Source organism: Perna viridis, chromosome 12 (genome assembly GCF_037379345.1).
Source record: "Perna viridis isolate PV_CMFRI_1.1 ecotype Kerala chromosome 12, ASM3737934v1, whole genome shotgun sequence".
NCBI lineage: Eukaryota > Metazoa > Mollusca > Bivalvia > Mytilida > Mytilidae > Perna > Perna viridis.
The window spans coordinates 30,045,218-30,068,670 of record NC_142456.1 but is presented as its reverse complement, the minus strand read 5'-3'; the positions used below and the strand labels follow the sequence as shown (position 1 = coordinate 30,068,670).

Sequence of the window (23,453 nt, the reverse complement as noted above, 5' to 3'; positions counted from 1 at the left end):
GCCCTTGACATTTTCAGTGCATTTCAGTGGAATTATAACCCAGTTTACCAAAATGATATGGAAATCTTGTCTTTTTTCCTTGATTCTGATTGTGCAAATAGTAAAAATGTACTTTCAAAATGTTGTTTTTCTTTCATACCATGTTTCACCCACTGCCTGATTCTTATAGATACTTACACTGAAGCACAAAATTATGTTAATTGTATTATAGCTGATGAGGCAATGTTGTCCCAGTGTACTGACACAGTCTTTGGTAGCTCTTCATGATAAATGTACTATAACACTGGATCTAGCTATACAACTTCTACAGGTAAGGCTAGAATAATTATGGTAATAGGTCTACTTGTTCAAATTTAAGTTAAGAAACTGTCTATTTAGAAACCAGGCAGTTCCTATGATACGGATGGCACATGGTAATTTTTTTTCCCACAGAATTGTTTGTTCCAATGTCATGTTTATATCATACTGTGACAGTACTATTTTCGTGGAGTACCAATTTTTTTGGTCTTCATGGTAATTTGGTTCACAACAAAAAGGAGATTTTTATTGAAATGTAGAGTTAAACCTAAAAACCATTAGTTCAAGAATCCACAAACTTGTGTTTTTTTCCTAATCGACGAATATTGGAATCCTCGAATTGAAGTACTTTAACAGAATATATGTCCAATAGTACAAAGATTTTTTTTAAATTGACAATGGATGGCCCAGAAAATGATTTTACAGAACCTTGATAAAGTAAACAAATTTTGCACAAAATGAAAGAGTGGTCTCCTTTTTTCAATGAATTTAGATGCATTTATGTATTTTAATTCTCTTTAAACATTGCAGTTAATAAAAAACCTGCATTCAACTTTGACAAAGGACACATTTGCACTATGAAATAGATGGAATTTTTTTAAAAACAAAATTTGTCATCTGGCACCCACTGCCTGGTTTCTTGTGTGGATGCCCTCTAGATCTTAATATAAAGTTCACCAGTTTGAATTAGATATTCCTGTACACATTACACTGCTAAGTTTGCTACTCTTGAAAATCACATGAAATTACGTTCACATAAAACTTGCCTCAGTTTGAAGTGATTTTCATGTAAATTTTAATTGAAGTTAAATTCATGTTAATTTCACAATAAAATAAATTTGCAGAGTATCAGAGTGGTTTGTTAGTATTCCTCAGTTTGTACATCTATCCATGTCTATATTTTACAATAACTCATTATAGATTATTTTAGGGTTTTTTAAATGAACTGTTTTATAAAGACACCAGTGACATACCTGTAAATAGTATTGTTAAGGGTTGTTCCATTATACATGTTATAGGGGTGATACATTTATTCTTAAAAGGATGCTGTGAGCATGCACAGTATATGCTTGAAGCTTTTTCAATAAGTTTTTTTTTCTGTTTTTATTATTATACCCTCACTCATTAGAGCAGGGGCTATATTGTAATCACCTTGTCCATCCATCCATTACACTTTCTTATAACAGATTTCTCAGCTTCTGCTGTCTCATGATGCATTGTACTGTGCCTCCTCTTTCCAGATTCATCACTCAGCTAATTCCTGTTTACTGATCAACTTAGTAGTTTTTAGGGGGCTGCATTATAGAAATTTTTAATAACAGATTTATCAGCTTCTACTGAAGGGAATGCTTAGATATGTGGTATATTGGTTTCTCATGATGACTTGTCCAGTATCTTCCTTTTCAGGTTCGTAGCTCATCTACTTCCTGTTTACTGATTGACTTTGTTGTTATTTAGTTGCTGCTTAATGGAAATTTTTCGTAACAGAATCCTCAGCTTCTACTTAAGGAAATGCTTAGATATGTGATATTTTGCTTCCTCATGAAGATTTGTACTTGGTCTCCCCTTTTCTGGTTTGCCGCTCATCTACTTCCTGTTTACCATTTTACTTTGTATTTTTTTTAGGGTGCTGCATAAGGAAAATTTTGTGGCAGATTCTACTGAAGGGAATGATTAGATATTTGGTATTTTGCTTTTGTGTAATGAATTGCACTGTGTCTCCTCTTTCCCAGCTTGACTGAAAAGGTTGAGTAAGAGTTTTCTTAGCACGATGTAGCATGCAACATCTTGTTTATTCTCTTTAAATGATAATTAATGAAGGCTTCACCCTCCAACAGATCTACAGGCTGTGCAAAAAATCATAAATGATAAGGGGAGCTTATACCATATTTGTATGATATTATTACCTTTAGAAATAAATAAAATTTGTACATTAGTATTGCACTATATTTTTTCAGAGACCAGATCAAGTTATTGAAATGTACACACTGTGATTACTATGTCACTACACCCAGGTCATATTTGTTGTACCAACCAAAGTATAAGATTTTATTAAGGTAAAACATCACTTTGCTTTTCAGGGTAACAGTACTTATGGAGACCTGTATAAAAATAACCATGTGAAAGAGTACCTGGAATATTTACTCAGCGGTGAGTACCTTTTATCTTCACCAATGTTATACATGTACCTGGAATATTTGCTCAGCAGTGAGTACCTATGATCTTCACCAATGTTATGCATGTACATGTACCTGAAATATTTACTCAGCGGTGAGTACTTTTTTTTATCTTCACCAATGTTATATATGTACCTGGAATATTTGTTGAGTGCTACATAGGTATAAACTTCAACAAGGTTATACATGTATCTGGAATATTTACTGAGTGCTAAATAGGGATAACCTTCACCATGTACTTGGAAAATAAACTCAGTTGTCAGTAGCTATAACATTCACCAAATTGGCATACATGTACATTTGATGTCTACTATATATTTTTTTAAAGACAATTCTGTAAATGGAAAATAACCTTAATGTACCTTAAGCTTTGCTGGAAGTATACTGTGATGATGTACCTATGTTTGTTTGTCCAAAATTTCTTTATTACAGGCAATTAATTTTTAGCTCACCTGGCCAAGTAAGCTATTGCCAACACTTGTCATCTGTCATTGGTAACAATTTTTCAAAACTCCTCTCCTCTGAATTACTTGATTAATTGGAATCAAACTTAGTGATTAGTTTCTTGGGATGTCCTGCATAGAACTATAGTAGGGATTTTTTATCCCTTGAAAGACATGGCTGCCATTTCTAAAAAATATGGAAAGTAGGGGTCAGACAGTAGTTTTTCGCATATAACTCCAAAACTGTTAGGTTTTACCAAATTTTTACGGAGATAAAAGTGTTAAGCATAATGAGATCTATCTGTGGTCAAATTTTGATTTTAATTTGTTTAACCATGTTTGAGTTATTGCCCTATTTCGACATAATGTTATTTCTTTCAATAATCTTCTCCTCTGACATTACTTGACCAAATGGAACAAAGTTTTGAATGTTCCTTACAATATTTTTCATGAAAGTGATGTGTCAATTATTGATCAGTCAAAAAAATGGCCACCATAAAAAATAAATAAAACATAGGGGTCAGACAGAAGTTTTTCGCGTATATATCTTCAAACCCATTGGGTTTAGTCAAATTCTTTCAATTGCTGAAATGATCCTTATTACAAGGCCTTCAAAAGAGATTAAAGTTGTCAGAGGAATCTTTGTTAATGTTATTGCCCTTGAATGGCAAAAAAATGTGTTTGTAGTAGTTTTCAGCCAATATCTTAAAACAACAATAAAAGATCAAATAAAACTTTCATTTGATGAAATGATCTTTATGATAAGTCATACCCAAATCTTCTTGAGTCAAATTTGTCGGACAATACCTTGATAGAGTTATTGCCCTTGAAAGGCAAAAATTTAACCAGTTGAGTGACTCAGGATCCTGGAAGCCCTTTGTTTATGGGTATGGTATATCATGACATTTGATTTCAAATGAAAGCAACTTCAGTTTCCTGTTTGATTACTTTCTATATTTTGAGTATATGGTTACTGCACGCGTTGGTGGCGGTATCCTTTATTGAGCTTTCCTATATTTATGTTTTTATTGATGGAAAAACAATGATTTCAAAGATTGATATAGATATAGAAATCAGACCAAATGAATATCTTAGTACCTGTACTGTACAGATCTTAGTATGATTGATTGTTCTTAGAACTTTCTCTTAGGCCAAATCAAATTAATGAGTAGATTCTCATCCCCTCCCGTCTTTAAAAAAAAAGTCAAACAAAAAAAATTGGGACGGGAATTTCAAGATCTAGAATTTTTTTGCTTCAGTATTGAGACACACAAATCTTTCATTCTTGGTGACAAAAACAATATTTCTTCTCTGAAACAGGTGTGGCTATGGATATCTACACTTCAAAAAGCCAATATTAGACTAGCAAATATCTGGTAAGAAAATTTTTTAACAAAGTAAAATCCTCCCACACTCTCTCTGTATTTTATGTGAAGTTTGGATGAGAAGCTAGCATTTAAGTTTACTTGGCCTTAGAATAAATTATTATCAGTTACTTGTAATGATTTGCATACTTTGAATTGTAATACATGTACTGAATGTGCATTGAAACAATCCTTTTTTTTTATATTTCCTACTTTGATTTGAGACTTTCAAAAAGGGAAGTAACTTTCTAACCTGACATACTGGTTTACTGTCCTATTTGAGTAATGGACAGCAGTAGACTTCAAATTCAACTATTCAGTTTATTGAAGCTGCGGTTAAGTCCCTTTGAAATATTAGCTAATTGGCTTGAATTCCTTAAATATGAAAAAGGATTATTAGAAGAAAATATTGTCAAAACAGTGTAATTTTCATTTGTTTTCAGATAGCCAAAGAAGATATATATTTGATGAGGCAGTGGTATGTAATATTTACTGATTTTATTATCCACTACTCTTTGCAAGATTTCTCCCATTTTTTAAAATAGAGCAGCCATCAAAAGATGACCTAGTAGATGTTTAATTTAGCTCTTTGACGGCTTGTTATGACATACTTGAAAGTACACTGAAAACAGCTTCAGTGATAAGTAATGAGTAGTGCTCATGCCCTGTCATTTTTTTCACATTCTGAATAGCAGATTCTATAGGAATAAATTCAGTAAAAAAAACTCCCATTACTTCCATCGCAAATCCATATTTTAAGTGATGCCCCTTGTGAATAAACATTTAGAAATTATGCAGTTTTATGTATCACTCCTTAAGGTTCATGAGCCAAATTATCTTTTGCAACTTTCAAAACATAGGGTCATGCGGCATTTTTTGCCAGTTTTCATGACTTGTTTACATACAATGTGAAAATGTGATAAATTTTGACTCTAGCCCCCCACCACTGTTAGCTGTGAAAAAAAAAACCAGCAAAATAAAGAACTGGCTTTATTCTGAAGTGCAAAAATGAAATATCTTTCAAATTATATTAATTTGAAATAAAATCGTTCAATCCCTTGGCCACTGGCCTCTTCATGACAGATTGTTCTTCCAAGAAGGATGGTCCTTGTGACATCATGAATGTTTACTATATTTATACCATTAAATTAGCAGAGTGATATGTGGTATATCAGGAAGTAGATATAGGTCAGCAGATAATGTATCACTCCACTGAACTAAGGCACTACTTTTTATACCAAGGTGGGGGGTGTCTTAGAGTATTTTGAAAGAAGGATATTTATTAGCAAAAAAAAATTATGATTCAATATTTCCGCCATAATTTAACGATGTAGGTTTTCAAATAAAAATTTTACCTCTGGCTGCTGCTGAAAAAAATTTCTAACTCGACATGAAATTCAGATCCCCTTCGATAAGAAAATGATTTGTGTCTAAGGCTCTGCTAATTCATGGATGTAAACTTTAACTAGCAGAGTGATATGCGGTATATCAGGAAGTAGATATAGGTCAACAGATAGTGTATCACTCCACTGAACTAAGGCACTACTTTTTATACCAAGGTGGGGGGTGTCTTAGAGTATTTTGAAAGAAGGATATTTATTAGCAAAAAAAAATTATGATTCAATATTTCCGCCATAATTTAACGATGTAGGTTTTCAAATAAAAATTTTACCTCTGGCTGCTGCTGAAAAAAATTTCTAACTCAACATGAAATTCAGATCCCCTTCGATAAGAAAATGATTTGTGTCTAAGGCTCTGCTAATTCATGGATGTAAACTTCAATATCACAAGGCGTAACACAACTTGTCTAGAACTGCAATGTGCAGAAGATAGGAATAGACCTTCTATGAACACTTTGTACTGCATTGTTACAAGTTATTTAAGGAGGTAGACCTAGGGTAAGTGACATAACTCTTGAAATCAGCGATATTTTTCTATCATATTCAATTAATTTCACCAAAGCCTTTCAAGCTTTCATTTGAAATAGAATGAAATCAAGCCAAGTTACTTTGATGCTTACATGATATTGATGTAAAATGCTGAATACAAATGTTCCAATGATTTGAGTTGTGTACCTTACCCTAGACCTACCTCCATAAATGATTATGGAAGAGTATGTATGGACATTTTCCACCAAAATCTTGATTCCCTTGATTACTCTTTCAATCATATTAGTTAAAAAACAGTTGCATTTTCTTCAAAATATCTTTCTGTTTTATTTGACAGGTGCTGTTGGCAGAAATATACATTAAAAGACTTGGAGATCTATCATCACTTGGACCTAAACAGAGGACTGCCCCACAAGTATTGCACTTGGTAGGTTAGAATTAAATGTGTCAAAAGTAGGAGTTAATGTTCTTACCCCCACTTCTTACAACTTCAGTGGTCAAAAGTGACCATTCTTTCTGTAGAATATTGCTAACACAAGAAATTCTACCTTGAAGTACTGATGCTATATCACATGTACTATCCTTCTAAAGCCTGGTTTCTTTTTTCTAAACTACATTATTTTTAAAGGAAAAGATAACATGAAGCAACAAGTATTACAATGAATGAAATAGCCAACATCAGGGGACAGAGTTGGTGTTTTATCAATACTGTGAAAGTACTATTGTTTGTGGGGTACCAATTTTCTTGGTCTTTGTGGGTAAGTCAAACCACGAAATTTAGTTCACAATGAATAGTAGATTCCCATTGATGTGTATACTGAAAGCTTCAGAACCACAAATTCAAGAATCCACGAACTTGTGTTTCTTCCCAGATCCACCAAAATTGGTATCCACGAATTAAAGTACTTTCACAGTAGAATGATCATTACCTATTGAACTGGCTTAGATATTTAATTGGACAGATGAGAAAGGGTTTAAAACTTTTTATACTACAACTGTTCTATTTCAGCAGTCAAAATGCATTTAACAAGTGATGTACCGTCACTGACTGAATATAACTTTTTTTTGTTAGTTCACAAAGATTATACTGTTTTGAATTTGCCAGAATGTTGCCTTCATTTTTCTTTTAAAATTTTGTTGTATTATAAAGACAATTACAGAGCATTGCCAAAAACTTTGATATACTATTACTAATTCAACTTGTATTGATGAAATTGCTCTCCACACCTTGCATTTTCCTGCCGTTCTAAGCCTTATTAATATATCAGTTTTATGTTCAGTGCATTTGCTGTTATTGTTTATCTTACAGGCATCTATTCTAATAGGGATCGAATGGTATTGTCCAGGTATTCAGTTAATTGTCAGTCAACTAAGAGAAAGCCACTTCTCTTCCAGGAAGCAAGCTACTTTACTCGTAACTCACATTAACTTTTGATGTATGAAATAACTATTATAAATGATTTATTTATTGTTTTCTTGTAGCCCATTGATGAAGGTCACTTTGGACAGCGATATAGCTGGTTGGACTATTTACCTCCGTTTAAAGGTCCAGAAGAAATGAAAGGACCCTGCCAACACATATTGAGGGAGAGTCCTACAACAGCCAGGAAAAATGCAACAAAGGTCAAACAACACACCTCCTCAGAAAAGTGTAACTGTGTCCTCTGCTTTGAAGATCTGATTAAACTACAGGTATGTTTTGTTGTTCTGTCACATCATAGCAACATTGTGCTTCCCTCGAATTTTTATATGATCATATAATTATATGGATCTGTCATTGTCATTGTTGTCCTCAGCCTTCCACACATTTTATTGTCCTGACAATAACTTGAGTATAAGTGTATGAATTCAGAGAAAAAGAAATATTTCAGGATAAATGGACATGTCCGATAAAGATTCCTTTTGCCCTGTAAGAAGTATTATTTTTTTAGTTGCCCAAATAGAAGAAAAGAAATATGAGATTCCATCTTGTAATCTTTAAATCAATTTCGCACACACTGTGAATCATTTGAAATAGTATCACAAGGTGTCATACTGCAAAGAAGACTGGTATTGATTTTGTGTCTTGAACCATTAAGGAATTAATGCTCAAAAAGGGGCCAGAAACAACATGTTTTTTTTATCCATCCAATTGCTTGACTATAAGCGAATGTTTTTCTTACAAATTGTAGTACGAGGTGCCATACTACAAAATGAATATTGAATTTGAGGGTTATGATTTGAAATGTTTAGGAATTTAAGGCTAAAAGGGGATCAGAAACAAGCATTTTCATTATGTCAGGACAATAATTTGACTATAAGTAAATGGATCAATTTTGAATTGTACCACATAAGGGAGGCTTGGATTGATTTTGGAGGCTTGTGACCTGAACTGCTTATTAATAAGACACTAAAAAAGGATCACTAATTCTGATTGAATCCTTATCCTGTGTCAAATATAATATTCAATAAAAATTAACTGTATATGAATCTTGAATGGTGCATCCATACTTGACCCAAATTAGTAGTCAATCTGAAGCTAATGTTTTCTGAAGTTTCTTTATGTCTTTATGACAGTTTCAAAGCATTTTTAACCTGTTTTAAACAAGCACCTGCTTTATCTGTACAAAATGGGTTCAGTATGGACTGGTTTCACTGTAATAAAAGTACACAAATTACATGGTTATTTTAAGTGTCAGTCTCTGTAAGAATCAGGCAGTGGGTGAAACGTGGTATAAAAAAAACACCATTTTGAATGTTTAATTTGGCTATCAGAATCAAGGAAAAAAGACAAGATTTTCCATATCATTTTGGTGAATTGAGTTATAATTAAATTTCATTGAAATGCACTGAAAATTAACATTTCAAGGGCAGATAACTATATTAAAAACCTCATTTTTTAACATTCTATGGACCATTTACTGAGCAAATCCAGTTATGCAGAGTTCAAATGACGGTCTTTTCAAACAGAGAAAGCATCCTTGAGTGAATTATATATTGTCAGATCGAATGGTTTTTGACAGGCATGTTTCTGAGTTTTCCCATTTGCTTGATTCTTATAAAAATTTACACTTAATGCATTTTCTATTTCTTTTAAATTAATTAAATAGGTACAAACATGTATATCTCTGAGATTGTTCTATTGAACATTTCAGAGTCTTTTGTGTTCAGATTTGGTCGCTGAATCTCTGGTGAACAAATTATTGGACATGCTGAGGAATAGTGAACTGGTTCCTGGTCAAGATTCTCTCATGCTTTTATTGCTCTTAAAGAAGGATAAGGAACAAGCCACTAGTATGATGGTTGGAAAATATCCTGGGCTTATTACTGAATATGGAAAATGTGTAATGTTTAGTGATATTGAACAGGTAAATAATCCATATAAAATCCATATACTTATTCATGGTATAGTAAAATTCCACTGAGCAAATGGTGCTTTTTATATACATAAGCCATTTTCATGTAACCATACACTGTAATCATTCCAATTTTCGTGGTGTATTAATTTTCGGTATTGTTGCGGTGGACAGAAAAACATGAGTAATAGTACCCCGGAATGGATTTTTAGCTTCATATTACACTTATCTTTATTGAAACTGCGAAAATTGATGCCTGCTAATATATTCATGTGACAGAATCCACAAAAAATTTGCAACCATGAAAATTAATACATTTACAGTATAAAGATCTATATTTAGGACCAAACATACATTTATTTCCCACTTTGATAAGTCAGTTAAATTCAAAACCATTACTCTTTCAAATTGCAAATATCATGTACAGTCTGTACATTTTTTGTCTCAACAGTGCAACAACCAAATACTGTATCAAACTAAGACATGTTATGTAGTCTAAATGAATTTGGTGGGTGTTTGACATGCATCTATCAACTCCTGTCTGATTTCTATAGACTGCTACTTTTAAAAGTTTGTGTCCATAGATATACACTATTAGAAAAGTAATAGTCTGTTGAAATTAAAGAAATATTTTCTTTGCTTGATTACCATGATAAAGACCTTTTGAAAGATGTAATTTTAGTCACATTACATAATTTGGGGAAGTAAAAGAGTTGTTAATTTATCATCTGTCTGCCTTATGTCCGTTTTTTAATCTTCAAATATGCATCACATGCATTTTAAGGATGTTTACTGGTCGTGTTCAGTCATTTTTATCAGATTTTCAGACTCCTCTAGTTTTATCCATTTCATGGCACTGCTATTTGCATAATTACCTCACTTTTCTTTTTTGTAATTTCATTAAACACTTTTAAAATAGTCTTTAGGAAGTTTTTATTAAATTCTTGTTATTTCCTCAGTGGTTTTAATCGATAAAACCTATAGAAAATCCTTTTCCAGCCAAAATTTCGAATGCCTATATCTCAAAAACAAGCACTGTGATTCATCTCTTTTTTATCCTTATATTGTTCTAGCATGAAATATCTTAAAAGATTTTACAACCCTTTGAAATCCTTTTTATTTTTAAGGAGGTAGACCTAGGGTAAGGGGCATAACTCCTGAAATCAGTGATATGTTTGTATCATATTCAGTTTCACCACTATCAAGCTTTCATTTGAAACAGAATAAAATCAGTCCAAGTTACTTTGATGCTTACATGAGATTGATGTAAAATGCTAAATACAAACGTTCTAATGATTTGTAAGAGTTGTGTCCCTTATCTTAGGTTTACCTCTTTAAATAGACCAGTGAACATTCTTATGGTTATTTCAAATAGAAAGACAAAAATATACTTCAGTCTTTCCTGATATCATTTCTTAAATAAACAAACACTATTTATGAGGTAACAGTCATGTGGTAAGGTTTGGTCTATAGATGATGAAAGCAGATGGCAACCAATCAGAAGAAATGTTACATAAAAAAATTGAATGAATATAGCAAGAATGTATATGTTGAATATGTCAAAGAAACAACACCACGACTGGCATGAAAAATGTCAGCTCAAGACCACTCATGAGTCTTCTTCAATGAATGACAATGAAAGCCTGACACTGCTGACAGGGGATGCTGCTGCTGGACCCCAAACAACATTACACAGGTACAGCAAATAGTTGCCCCCATATACTTAATCAATAAAAGTAAAGTGAAAAAGAAAACTACAGAGGCCAGAAATTCCTGACTTAGGACAGGTCCAAACAAATGTGGTGGGGTTATAGTTCATCTTTATTTTATAGAAGAAGATACTATTGGAGAGTGTATATGCAGCTTTACAATGTCAAATAGAAGAACCAGACAACAAGGAACAAGCTCTTCTTAAGTCTCTAAAAGGTTTGTTGATTTCTATTTATATAACTGAATTAGGTAGTATTGAATTTCTGAAATCAACAAAATTCTGAAAAATTATAAACGTGGTATATACCCATGGATATAGATATATATATATTGATTTCACTTCAGTAATAAGGGATTTAAATTGTTTCTTTACTAAATATGGTAAAATTTTGATTTTCAACATGTGAGTCTTAGCATATTGTAGTGAGCATGTCAAAAACTAAATTTTGTAGTAGGAAATGAAGAAATTCTTCAAAACATGAATGGGCTGGAGGAGAATTAGTATCTTTTCATGAGGTCTAAATGTAAATTGAACCTAGAACTAGGTTGTGTTCACCTTGAAATATACTTCAGTTCAGTACCTAATACCTGCTGTAATTTTCTGAATTATGGAACACATATGTAATTTCTTATCTTTTTTCTAAACTGTGACACAAAATGAAAAGTAACATACATGTATGCCTCTATATGTTCCATGTAAAAAAAAACGGTCTTTTAAATCTGGTAACTGCCATGTGTTATTTTAATCTAACTGATATATACATTGCTTAAATGGTTTTTGTCCACTTTTTTTACAGAAATACTAGAATATTTGGCTAAATCAACTGGACCTGAAGAGTTTCTACAATTATTACCAGACAATGGAAACTTTCTGTATTTTCTCCCATACATTTCAATGAACATGGAATACCAAAAAGCACAACATCTGCTCAATTCAATTAAAGACAAGGGTAAAGAACTCCATTCTGCAATGTTGAAATAATCAATCAATTTGAACAGGTGCTTGTGAAAAAGGAGACAACAGATTATTTAATTGAGCTTCTTACATTTAGAAATTCATTGAAAATATTTTCCCACTTTTTTTCTACTACATCTGTGTTTCACTAAATTATTAAATATAAAATATCCTTATAAATTTGCTATGAAATAAAATAAAGGGTTCAAAAAGTTGTTGAAAATTGCTACCACTATGTTTTTTAAAACAAAATTCAGGGAAAAAATGTTAAAAATGGCAAACAAATAATTTTGAATGTCTGTCACATTATACTTTTCTGTGTGTTAAGCAAGTATAGTGTTTTTTTTTCAGATCCACATGTGTATGTATTTTTCTCTACATGTATATGTCAAATGCCATCCAATATGCATAGATGCCAACTTTTAAGAAAATTTTTTTTTTTTTTCAAATAGTGAAAAAACTACAGCTTTGTTTTTGGTAAAATTTCAGTTTTTAATGATGATTACTGACAAAAGTGCCAATTTACTGATTGTATCAAAAATGGGGTTGGTATCTATGAATATGCCTTGTTAAGTATGTGACCATTGTTAATGTTATTGCTCTTGTTAATTGGAGTGTGCAATAGAAAATAAATTTTATACCATTTTATTTTCATAGTAAGTGTCACTCATATTTAATTTACATATATATGGTGCTATGTCTTATTTATTTTCATATTACATCATGTATATGTTTTAATTATTCCACACATGCTATAGAAATGCTGAAGGTTAACATTACTGTAATCTTTTCTGGAATTGACTATTATTTTGATCAGAAATTATTCAAAATTATGTTTTGAGAGACTGATTATGTAGAAACCTAGCAGAGCCTATGATATCGGCTAAAAACAATAAATTTTATGCCACAGTTTTTTTCAAAATGGGAATATTCAGAGACATGCATGTCAAAAACTAGACAATTTAACAATATATTTTCACTCAAGGATGCTTTCTCTATTTGAAAAGACCATATTTAATCTCTGCATCTAACTGTAGAATAGAATATTGAAAAAATGAGATTTTTGATCGCCTTATCTGCCCTCGACATGTTAATTTTCAATGCATTTCAATGAAATTATTATTCATTTTACCAATATGGTACGGAAAATCCTTCTTTTTTCTTGATTCTGATGGTGCAAATAGTGAAATTAAACTTTCAAACGGTTGGTTTTTCCATACCCTGTTTCACCCACTGCCTGATTCTTATGGAGACTGACATTGGAACAAGCAAATAACCTCTGAAACACCCATATCAGAGAATTGACTTGATTTTTATATGAACAGTCTCGTAACTGTATTGTCAATCGAAGGTGAAAATATATTTATTACTGCATTAAAGGAAATTTGATTTAATTTATTGTTTAGATTGAATGTTTAACACAAATCCCAAGAGAAACAGTAATAATTACTTTCAAAATAAGTACATGTATATTAGGAGAGTAAATAGAGTAAATGATGAAAATAGTTATGTAGTGAAGGCATTTAATATATGTATCATGTTTCTAAACAAACACTTAAATTTTTTATTTTTGTTTTGTTTTGCTTTTTAGCTCACCTGGCCGTAGGCGAAGTGATCTATTGCCATCTCTTGGCATCTGTTGTTGTTGTTAGCAATTCTTCAAACATCTAAAACTACTAAAATGGATTTGGATGAAACTTGAGATGATTGTTCCTTAGATGATCCTGCAGTAAATGATCGTTTCGATCAGTTTAAAAACATGGCACTGTTAGTGAAAATAGCACATAGGGGTCAGATAGCAGTTTTTTGCATATATCTCCAAAACCATTCGGTTTAACCAAATTTTGACTAGGTAAAAGTATTTAGCATGATGAGATCTATCTGTATTTAAATTTTGGTGAAAATCTGTGGACCAATGTGGGAGTTATTGCCATTTTTGGACATTTTTTTCTGTTTTTGTTATTACTTTCAAAAATTTTTTCCTCAGTAACTACTATACAGAATTCAGTGAAAGTTGGCATTTTTGTTTTTTAGGGTATCATGCACAAAATGACTTGGATTTTTGATCATGGTCGCTGTTACTAGAAGTAGAACATAGGGGTCAGACAGCAGATTTTTGTATATATCTCCAAAAACATTCAGTTTAACCAAATTCTGACTAGGTGAAAGTATTCAGCATGATGAGATCTATCTGCTCATATTTTGGTGAAAATCTGTTGACCCAAGTTGGAGTTGTTGCCCTTTTTGGACTTTTTTTTTTTTTGGCTATTTTTGATGTTACTACTTTCAAAAATCTTCTCCTCAGAAACTACTCTACGGAATTCATAAAGTTGGCATTTTTGTTTTTTAGGGTATCCTAAATGAAATAATCGTTTGGATTTTTGGATTAAAAAAACATGGCCACCGTTACAAAAAATAGAATATAGGGTCAGACAGTAGTTTTTTGCATCTATCTCCAAAACTGTTAGGTTTAACCAATATCTTTGAATTGCTGAAGTGATTCTTATTAAAAGGCCTACAAAAATCTCCAACAGATCTAAGTTGTCAGATGACTCCATGTAAGAGTTATTGCCCTTGAGGGTTGAAAAATGACTTTTTTAGCTCACCTGGCCAAAGGCCATGTGCGCTGTTGCCATCACTTGGCGTCCATCATCGTCGTTAACAATTATACAAAATTCTTCTCCTCTGAAACTACTTGACTAATTAGAACCAAACTTTGTATGAATGTTCATTGGAGTATCCTGCATAGAACGGATGTGGGGATTTTTGATTCGTCAGAAAACATGGCTGCCGTTACTAAAATAGAACATAGGGGTCAGACAGTAGTTTTTTGCATATATCTCCTAAACCGTTAGGTTTAGCTGAATTCTGACACGGGGGTTAAAGTGTTCAGCATGATAAAATCTATCTCTGGTCAAATTTTGGTTTTAATCCGTTAAGCCATGTTGGAGTTTTTACCCTTTTTCAATGATTTTTGCTATTTTTAATGTTATTTCTTTCCAAAATCTTCTCCTCTGACACTACTTGACCAATTAAAACCAAACTTGGTGTGAATGTTTCTTTGGGTATACTGCATGGAACTAATGTGGGGATTTTTGATTCGTCGAAAAACATGGCCGCTGTACTAAAAATAGAACATAGGGGTCAGACTGGTTTTTCACATATACCTCCTAAACCGTTAGGTTTATCCAAAGTCTTTTAACAGCCAAAATGATCCGTATTATTAGGACTATAAAAGTCTTCAGACTCCTTGAAAGAGTTATTGCCCTTGAAAGGGAAAAAATTACTTTTTTTTAATAGTTTTCAGTCAATATCTTGAAAACAATGATAGACTAAAAGAAACTTTCAATTGTTGAAAAGATCATGTGATAGTTCTACAAAAGACTTATTTAGTCAAAATTGTTGGACAACTTCTTATTTAATTTATTGCCTTTGAAAGGCAAAATTCAAGAAGGTGAGCGATTCAGGCTCCTGGGAGCCTCTTGTTCACATTTTTCAGCCAATATCTTGAAAACTATGAAAGATAGAATGAAACATTCGATTGCTGAAATGATTCTTTTTATAAGGCCTGCAAAAATCTTCAGGGTCAAAGTTGTCAGACGACTCCACATAGGAGTTTTATTGCCCTTGAAAGCAGATTATGTTTTTAGCAGTTTCCATTCAGTATCTTGAAAACTATATTAGATAGAATGAAACTTTCAATTGATGGAATGATCCTTATGATAAATCGTACCAAGAGTCTTCATGGAGTCAAAATTGTTGGACATCTCCTTGTTAGAGTTATTGCCATTGAAAGGCAAAAATTTAACCAGGTGAGTGATTCAGGCTCCTGGTCATGGGAGCCTCTTATTTTTATTGTTTTTGTTTTTTGCAAAGGAAGATACAATGTAAACGGTGTAACCCTAACACCATTGTGATCTTATTATCATATAGATAAGAGAGTTTCATCGAATGTTCCCAATGTAATAAATTTCGGTAATTCACACTGGGAAATAAATTAAGTAATTTCATTCTCAGACTCTCTCTCGCCAAAATGTTATAACTTTAATATCAATCCGCCAATCACAGAATTGAAAACTCATGTTGAAAATATCAATAAATTATGAATAAAATCTATATTATAATAATAAATAGGATAATGAATTGATTATCGTGAATAACCGTAATATGATCATTCATGCCCAGAATACTTGAAGGTTTAACTCGTGCTCGGAATTAGTTTGGCACACTCGTTAAATCTAGGCGTTCTTCGGCACTCGTGATAATATTTTGGTTGTTCACTCTTTCCAATTAATTACCCATTATTATAGAACAGACATACATTTCCATCCCGGTGAGGTTGTTGTCTCTGACATATACCATACCCATTCTCATGATATCATTTATAGATTTACAGAGGTGGTTGAATTTTATATGTAAAATGAGCTTCTGGTGAACTGTACAGGTTGATTTTTAGGTCAAACGTCAAAGAACAACAACTCTTAAGTGAAATTTTGAGAATTGCGAGAATCAAGATAGCCCATTAGATACAAAACTTTCTAATGACCTGTATTTCAGGCTTGTTTCCAATTATGCCATGTTGTGATACCCAAACCATAATAAAATTTACTTCCTAAGCTAATAGCGAGCTAGCGTATCAAGAACCATTCATATAAATTTCAGAAACTGTCAGTGGTGGAGGTGATTCAAGATGCAGAAAGCCTCCCTGAACAAACTATATTTTGATAAACATTCGGTTTATTTTTGTGTCATAATAGCCTTTTCTAGCTGTATTCAGGTCTGAATTTTGGAGGAAACCACACATTCACCTCCCACTGAAATCAACCAAATCAAGAACGACAAATCTAGGAATTACCAATTTCATTCATTATTTATACATGCACAAGGGCAAAAATCGAATGACAAATTAAGACTAGAATATGCGAGACTGCCTAGAGCACTCATTTGTGCCTGCATTAAAAATTTAAACTATCATTTCCGAATTACGGATTGTTTTCGTTGTTCCGGCAGAACGGTTTTGAGCCATTTGTGCATCAGAACACCTACATATAAAGGATGTCATTGACGCTCATTTCTTATGACTGTGGTGGCTATTTCTTCCCGGTATTGTTGTCTCCTCTCTTTTTTTAACAATTGTATTTGTCTTAGAAACACGTATATATATATATATATTGATGCTTATTTTATAGAGTTTTTTAAGTCCTGATAAATTGAAAAGTCTTTATAAAAGAATTTTATTCTAAACACTGACAACAGCTTTACAATACAGTAGAACTAGTCTATCAATTAACTGAAGGAATCCGTCATAGAGTGGTTTGAACCCTCGGGATAAGAAATTATAAAAAGTGTACACCTATGTATAGTGGGAGACAATGTTCCACCTTCGTAATGAGAAAAGATATTTAAGAATTGCACAGGCAGATATTGTTCACATGAAGTAAATTCATGTGGTTTGATCTTCACATAAATTCCTCACGAAAATCATGTGATTTTCATGTGATTTTCACTTGACATTATTATTATGAAAAGTTCATATTTAGGAGGTAGACCTAAGGTAAGGGACATAACTCTTGAAATCAGTTATGTTTGTATCATATTATATTTCACCGAAGCCTTTCAAGCTTTTACTTGAAACAGAATGAAATTAGTCCAAGTTACTTTGATGCTACACAAAATTGATGTAAAATGCTGAAAACAAACGTTCCAATGATTTGTAAGAGTTGTGTCCCTTACCCTAGGTCTACCTCCTTAAATTCATATAAAGGCTCGATTCACAGAATTTCATGTGAACTCTGTTAAGAATTTTATTTTCTCAATTCAGGTCACGTAAAATTCTTGTTAAAATCATGTAAAATAATATTGCCTGTGTAGTTAACATTTCTCAGTTATAGATGTTATACAAAGATTGGAAATGTGAAATGATGAATTTCAAAATTGTTTACATCATGTTTTATAGAAATTAGGATTATTTTTGTTGAAATGTTTACTGATTTTAATTCTTTAACAACATTTTTGTGGTAAAACACAGTTACAAATATGTTCTAATATAATGATAATATAAGTAGTTTTTTTGTTTTCACAGTGAAATATGTTTAATACGAACCTTTTTTGGACCTCACAAGGATCTTTCTTTGTGCAGTTTTCGTTTTTTGGGGGTTCGGTTAACATTTATTTTCTGTATCTTTATCTGTCAAAAATATCTTTTAATCTCACTAGGTAGAAAGGTTGTTTGTTTAACAAACCATTAAGTAATAATTGATAAAAACAAAAGACAAAACTCCACTATTTCCGGTATGTACTGTAGCAGTGCAACGTCATCATTTGTAAAGCAACAAAGGGACCACGATTATATATATATATATTAATTACATAGCTTTGGATACATGTAAACATATTCACAAAACACCGAAAAGCCAAACGATAAATTAATTAAAATTGAAAGTAAAAGGTTTCCTCCTATTTCAAATATAAATATATACGTATCACAGATAAATCATGCACGATAAGGCGAACTCTATAACATACAAAGCATCCGACTTAAGTAACTTATCATTTGTGTATACATGTACTTAAATTCCTGAAAAATCAAAGTTCAGACCTGTGGTCCTTTTCACAAAAAAATCATAAGTGTAAAATTAGTCGTAAGTTATGACGTCATAGTAAATCAAAGTATAGTGACGTCACAACTTACGACTAATTTTACACTTTTTGTGAAAAGGACCACTGAATACTTAAGTCTGAAAATATTATTAACCTCAATGATAAATCCAATCAAAGTATTTGAAACTGATGAGATCACAGTTGGTAAGAATTCACAGACTAGCATTTTTTTTCGTGGCGTTCAGATAAAAACTTTTTTATTTTTACTTTAATAAATAAACTAATGTTTACCCAAACTCTAACTCCTGTGCAACAGTTAACACATTAATTTACAGATTTGCGTCGCTCTCATTATTTAAACCTCGATCCAGACCTTTCCCAATGTACATGTATATATTGAATGTTTGAATGTGCACAGGCAACATTCGCAAAGTTATACTTAGTTAGTAGGTAGTCACATTTTGAACTGCAAAAGAGATCATGTAATTCCCCTATATCAGAATAAAAAAATCAAATTTACTTATGAAAATGTAAGTACACACAAAGTAGACACGATTGGATTTAAACTTGGCATACATGTTAAAATGAATTGTATGGAAAATACAAATTTAGTTACTACAAAAAACAAACGGTAAAACAAAGCAAATTTAAAATCTCAATTTGAGATCTTTCTGAGAAAACTGGAATTACAGAATTACAGAAAACTTAATCAAATGTAAGATTTTAGTAGTAAAAAAATCGTGTTATAAATGAATAGTTACATTAAAATAGATTTAAAGTATTCTCAATATTAGAGCTGTAATGTCAAATTTTAATCCACTGTAAAATATCCCAGAGTCTTTTTTTTCTTTTTAAGTCCAAGTGGTTTATAAGAGATGGGTTTCCTAGAAATCTTAAAATCACATGTTGAATAGCATTGCAATGGACAAAATGATTGCCAGGAATAGCCAGGCGTTGTATCCATTGTGCAAACCATGTATGGTTCCTATTCCTGTAAGAAACAAAATAATATAATGAGAAAACTAAACATCAAACAGCTGATGACAAGGCGTTCTAGTTGAACCACAACTGCCCTCATTATAATAGGCCATTAAAGCCTCGATCACCCTTGCTCTGTTGTTTATCTGTCTTGATCATTTGCTGTTTTCGAATACATAAAGCCCAGTAGAACTAGATAATAAGGAGCCGGAGGTTCGAATTTTACACTGAAAACTTCTATTGATGACGTCATGATAGTAAAAGGACTGAAATCTATATGATACCCACATTGCTCATAAAAACATTTTACCAGACAAGCAAGCCAGAAGTTTTAGCAACAAGCGCCATACGACACTAATATAAGCATGAAGAGTGTCAAGGAGGCTAATCAGATTTAGTATATTAATAATAAAAAAATTTAAAATGCACAATAAACATTTTTCGTTAATTTTGAAATTTATGTAAAAAAAAAACAAAAACAAAAGACAGTATTTTATACATGTCATAGTTTCCCTTTCCACTTTCGTCTACCTCGGGCGTGAATTGTATGAGCAAAGCAGTTTCTAGAAAAGCAGAGGACGCTCGCTCTACCGATGCAGAAGGTTAATGCTCTCAGTTTTAAGTGAAATCCAGGTTGCATTTTTACTTCTGATTCTATTTTACGTATTATTTTGTTTAGTTCATGTTCTTTGCTGCTTCTTATCTTCCTTGACCAGTCGTTATCCTTGAATTTTGTTCTTATTGATTATTGTTCGAATCCTGGTTCCGTTTCCCTGATACTATAATGGTCTATATGACATGTCAACACCACACGTTGGTTATTTTTCATGGTGTATAAAATTGCGATTGTGCCACGACTGGATGATTTCTTTCTAACGATATCAGTTAAAATCGAACAAGAGAGATAGTAGTACTTATTTAAATGATTGATTGTTTGATTGTTGGTGTTTAACGCCCGAGCAGCAATATTTCAGCTATATTCAGGCGATGAACATGAACGGATGATAAAATGAACATGAAATGATGATGATGATGAAATGAAAAAAGGGATGGGACACAAGGATAATAGGGTCGACAAATTTCGATTGCCACAATATAAAAGGGAGGGATGGGTAGGGTCGAAGGTTCTTACTCCTATCGAATACCACAGCAGGGTTCTTTAACGTGTGAGGAATGTGGCATCTTTCCCAACACGATGCACCACTATGGTTTGAGGTCAGGTTTTCCGTATTATAGCCTGACAACCCCAGCATGTAACACACCATGGATACCCCATTCCACCGCCTGGGGCACACATCCCAGTTACTCTGTGGGCAGAGCGGCCTAGCCCCCGGCTAGGTTTCTGAGCACTATTTAGTCGCCTTTTACGACAACCTTAGCGCTGCTGCAGGCCTATTCTTTTGACATCCGGACCTGCACGGGGCTGTAAAACTTTAGAGTTTTTATACTTATTTTCTTATTAGCTGTTCCTATTTTATGAGATCAGCCTCAAATGATGACTCACCTGTATTGTTTTCGTTGTTATTGGATCCTCCCGAATTAGAGGCTGAAAGTGAAAAAGTAACAAATGTAGAAATTCCATATTCGTCAGTACAATTCATTTGTAAGAAACTATCAGTTTGACAGATTTGTCCACATTGTGAAAAACATCTTTAAAGCAAACATTTGGTTATATAGAGTCGGACCTACAACCTTTTTATTGTGATTAATTAGTGAATAGGGTTGGTCTTCCCTTGATTTAATTACAGGCAGATAACTGCTCAATTAACAAAGATGATTTCATAGGTGTAATAATCTATTTTTTTTTTTTTTTTGTCAACTGACCAATTCTTTTCCCTAAAATTAATTATACAACTCACTGTAATAGAATTCACTGAGAACAAAACTAAGGAAGGACAGTAAGAAGTCAACTTCAATGTCAAGCAGTCGTTAGAAGTAAAAACAAAGACAATTACCACGTACTCTATAGTCTTAAAGGCAATAAAAAGGTCAACAAAGAATAATACATTTTCATTTGAAAAAAAATATTTTTCCATGTCGAGTTTGACAACAAAACTAGTTTTAGGCCCGGGAAATTGAAATTAACTTGTATTGCGCATGTTAACATGTAATTGCCCCGCTCTATTTCTAGTCCAATGTATTTAATCAGTGGTCAATCACAACCCTTTTGATAATTAAGAGTTTCTTTAAACACTGACTCGTCTCAATGTTAAATTGGTAGAATAATACTTGAATACTTTGTTTGTTTTCCTTCATGTGCCACACCTTATACACATTTTGCCTGATTCTTAGACGGAGAAGTACTTAAATAGCTGTCTTTGTAAAAATCATGCAAAATCTGAAAAATGTGATATCCCCCCAAAAAGGCTACATATTTTTATTTTTGTAATTAAGTTTTTTTTTTATGGGTTTATACTATGAAATGTGTAATTATTCATTCAAATCTGCCTGCTCTTAGGAGATATTCCACATTGAAAATACAGTAGATTCTATTGTATTTGAGCGCCATTTACAGAGTTATGTCCCTTAATTTTGAAATCTACAGCACATTCTATATAATTTTTATCTCCTAAGAGCACGGGTTATATGAAAAACTACATGTTTATTTCTGTTTACTATGACATTTCAAACAAAATATCAAAAATAAAAATATGTAGGCTTTTTACCCATGAATCACATTTTGCATGATCCTTAGCTGGAGTGCTACTTAATACTTGGTCGGATAATGCTTTAAAACCGCGGAAAACTAATTTTATCAACGATTGTGCTGCATCATTTGTATACATGTCATGACTCATGTCAATATACTTAATTGATATTTAATGTCGTTCTCTGTCACGCATTCGTCCTGCCATTGAACAAGAAGATAGACGATTGAAATTCTATTTTAACATGAATCCAACTAAACCATGTGCGTTAAATACAGAACCTTTGAGAAGTGCATGAGAACTTAAATTTGAATGACTGTCCCCTATTTTATACCCGCTATACGAGGTTGCAAGATATAATATGTGAAACCCTCCGAAAAGATGGGTATCCGTATGTCCGTCCGTCTGCCCGTCTATCGACGGTTTCCATATATTAACTTGAGAACGGATCTATGAATTTAAAAAACATTACACGGTTTTCCAGTACCATAAAATAATACAGGTTAACTTCAATTTTCAAAACAAAATTTGCAAAATCCAAAATGAATATAGCTTTCGAGCATTTTTTTAACATTTTGACTTCCCCCTTTTCACCATTACGTAGCGGAGTATCACTTAATGTTCCATTGATGTCCTATTGTTGTATTTAAAGTAAGACAGTCATCCTATTGTGTGTAGGACTTTTCTTAATAGAAAATTAGGACAATACAATGGTTTCCTTGGCAACAAAAGAAACACCACTACTTGACCGTATCGTTTTTCTTAACAGGAAATAGAAAATACACAAATTTACATATGTCTGAAAGCTTTAATTTTTACTGGTTTTCGATTTCTTAAACATGTGCCAACCTCATTTATTAAGGTACCTTGACTGGAATGTTCGATAAGTTGTAAAGGGAACGCACTTTCACACCACAAAGATACAAATGTATTGAGCAAGATTGCATGATCTCTTGTGATTGGAAGTAAAATATCAGTAGTTGTATGATTGTGTTAATGCAGATGATGCAATCTGCAAAATGGAAGTATTTATAAGCTCAAGAGACCTTATTGAGTT

General features: G+C 32.5%; 2 protein-coding genes across 51 annotated transcripts in view; one reads left to right on the top strand and one right to left on the bottom strand.

The window, feature by feature from the left end:
• Positions 1-16,180, top strand: part of LOC148601977 (BLOC-2 complex member HPS3-like) — a 39,655-nt gene extending 23,475 nt beyond the window's left edge. The window contains exons 15-22 of the mRNA XM_088556803.1: positions 212-310; positions 2,379-2,448; positions 4,725-4,759; positions 6,508-6,597; positions 7,653-7,862; positions 9,305-9,517; positions 11,338-11,431; positions 12,013-16,180. Coding sequence (XP_088412929.1) covers positions 212-310; positions 2,379-2,448; positions 4,725-4,759; positions 6,508-6,597; positions 7,653-7,862; positions 9,305-9,517; positions 11,338-11,431; positions 12,013-12,197 — 996 coding nt within the window. The 3' untranslated portion in view covers positions 12,198-16,180. The remainder of the gene's footprint in view (positions 1-211; positions 311-2,378; positions 2,449-4,724; positions 4,760-6,507; positions 6,598-7,652; positions 7,863-9,304; positions 9,518-11,337; positions 11,432-12,012) is intronic.
• A 1,210-nt stretch (positions 16,181-17,390) lies between these two features.
• The window catches only part of LOC148601974 (uncharacterized), a 67,167-nt gene continuing 61,104 nt past the window's right edge, over positions 17,391-23,453 (bottom strand). For all 50 annotated transcript variants that reach the window (XM_088556805.1, XM_088556811.1, XM_088556817.1 and 47 more), the window contains 2 exons: positions 21,253-21,294; positions 17,391-19,761 (listed from right to left, as the gene is read on the bottom strand). In XM_088556805.1, coding sequence (XP_088412931.1) covers positions 19,670-19,761; positions 21,253-21,294 — 134 coding nt within the window. In that variant the 3' untranslated portion in view covers positions 17,391-19,669. The remainder of the gene's footprint in view (positions 19,762-21,252; positions 21,295-23,453) is intronic.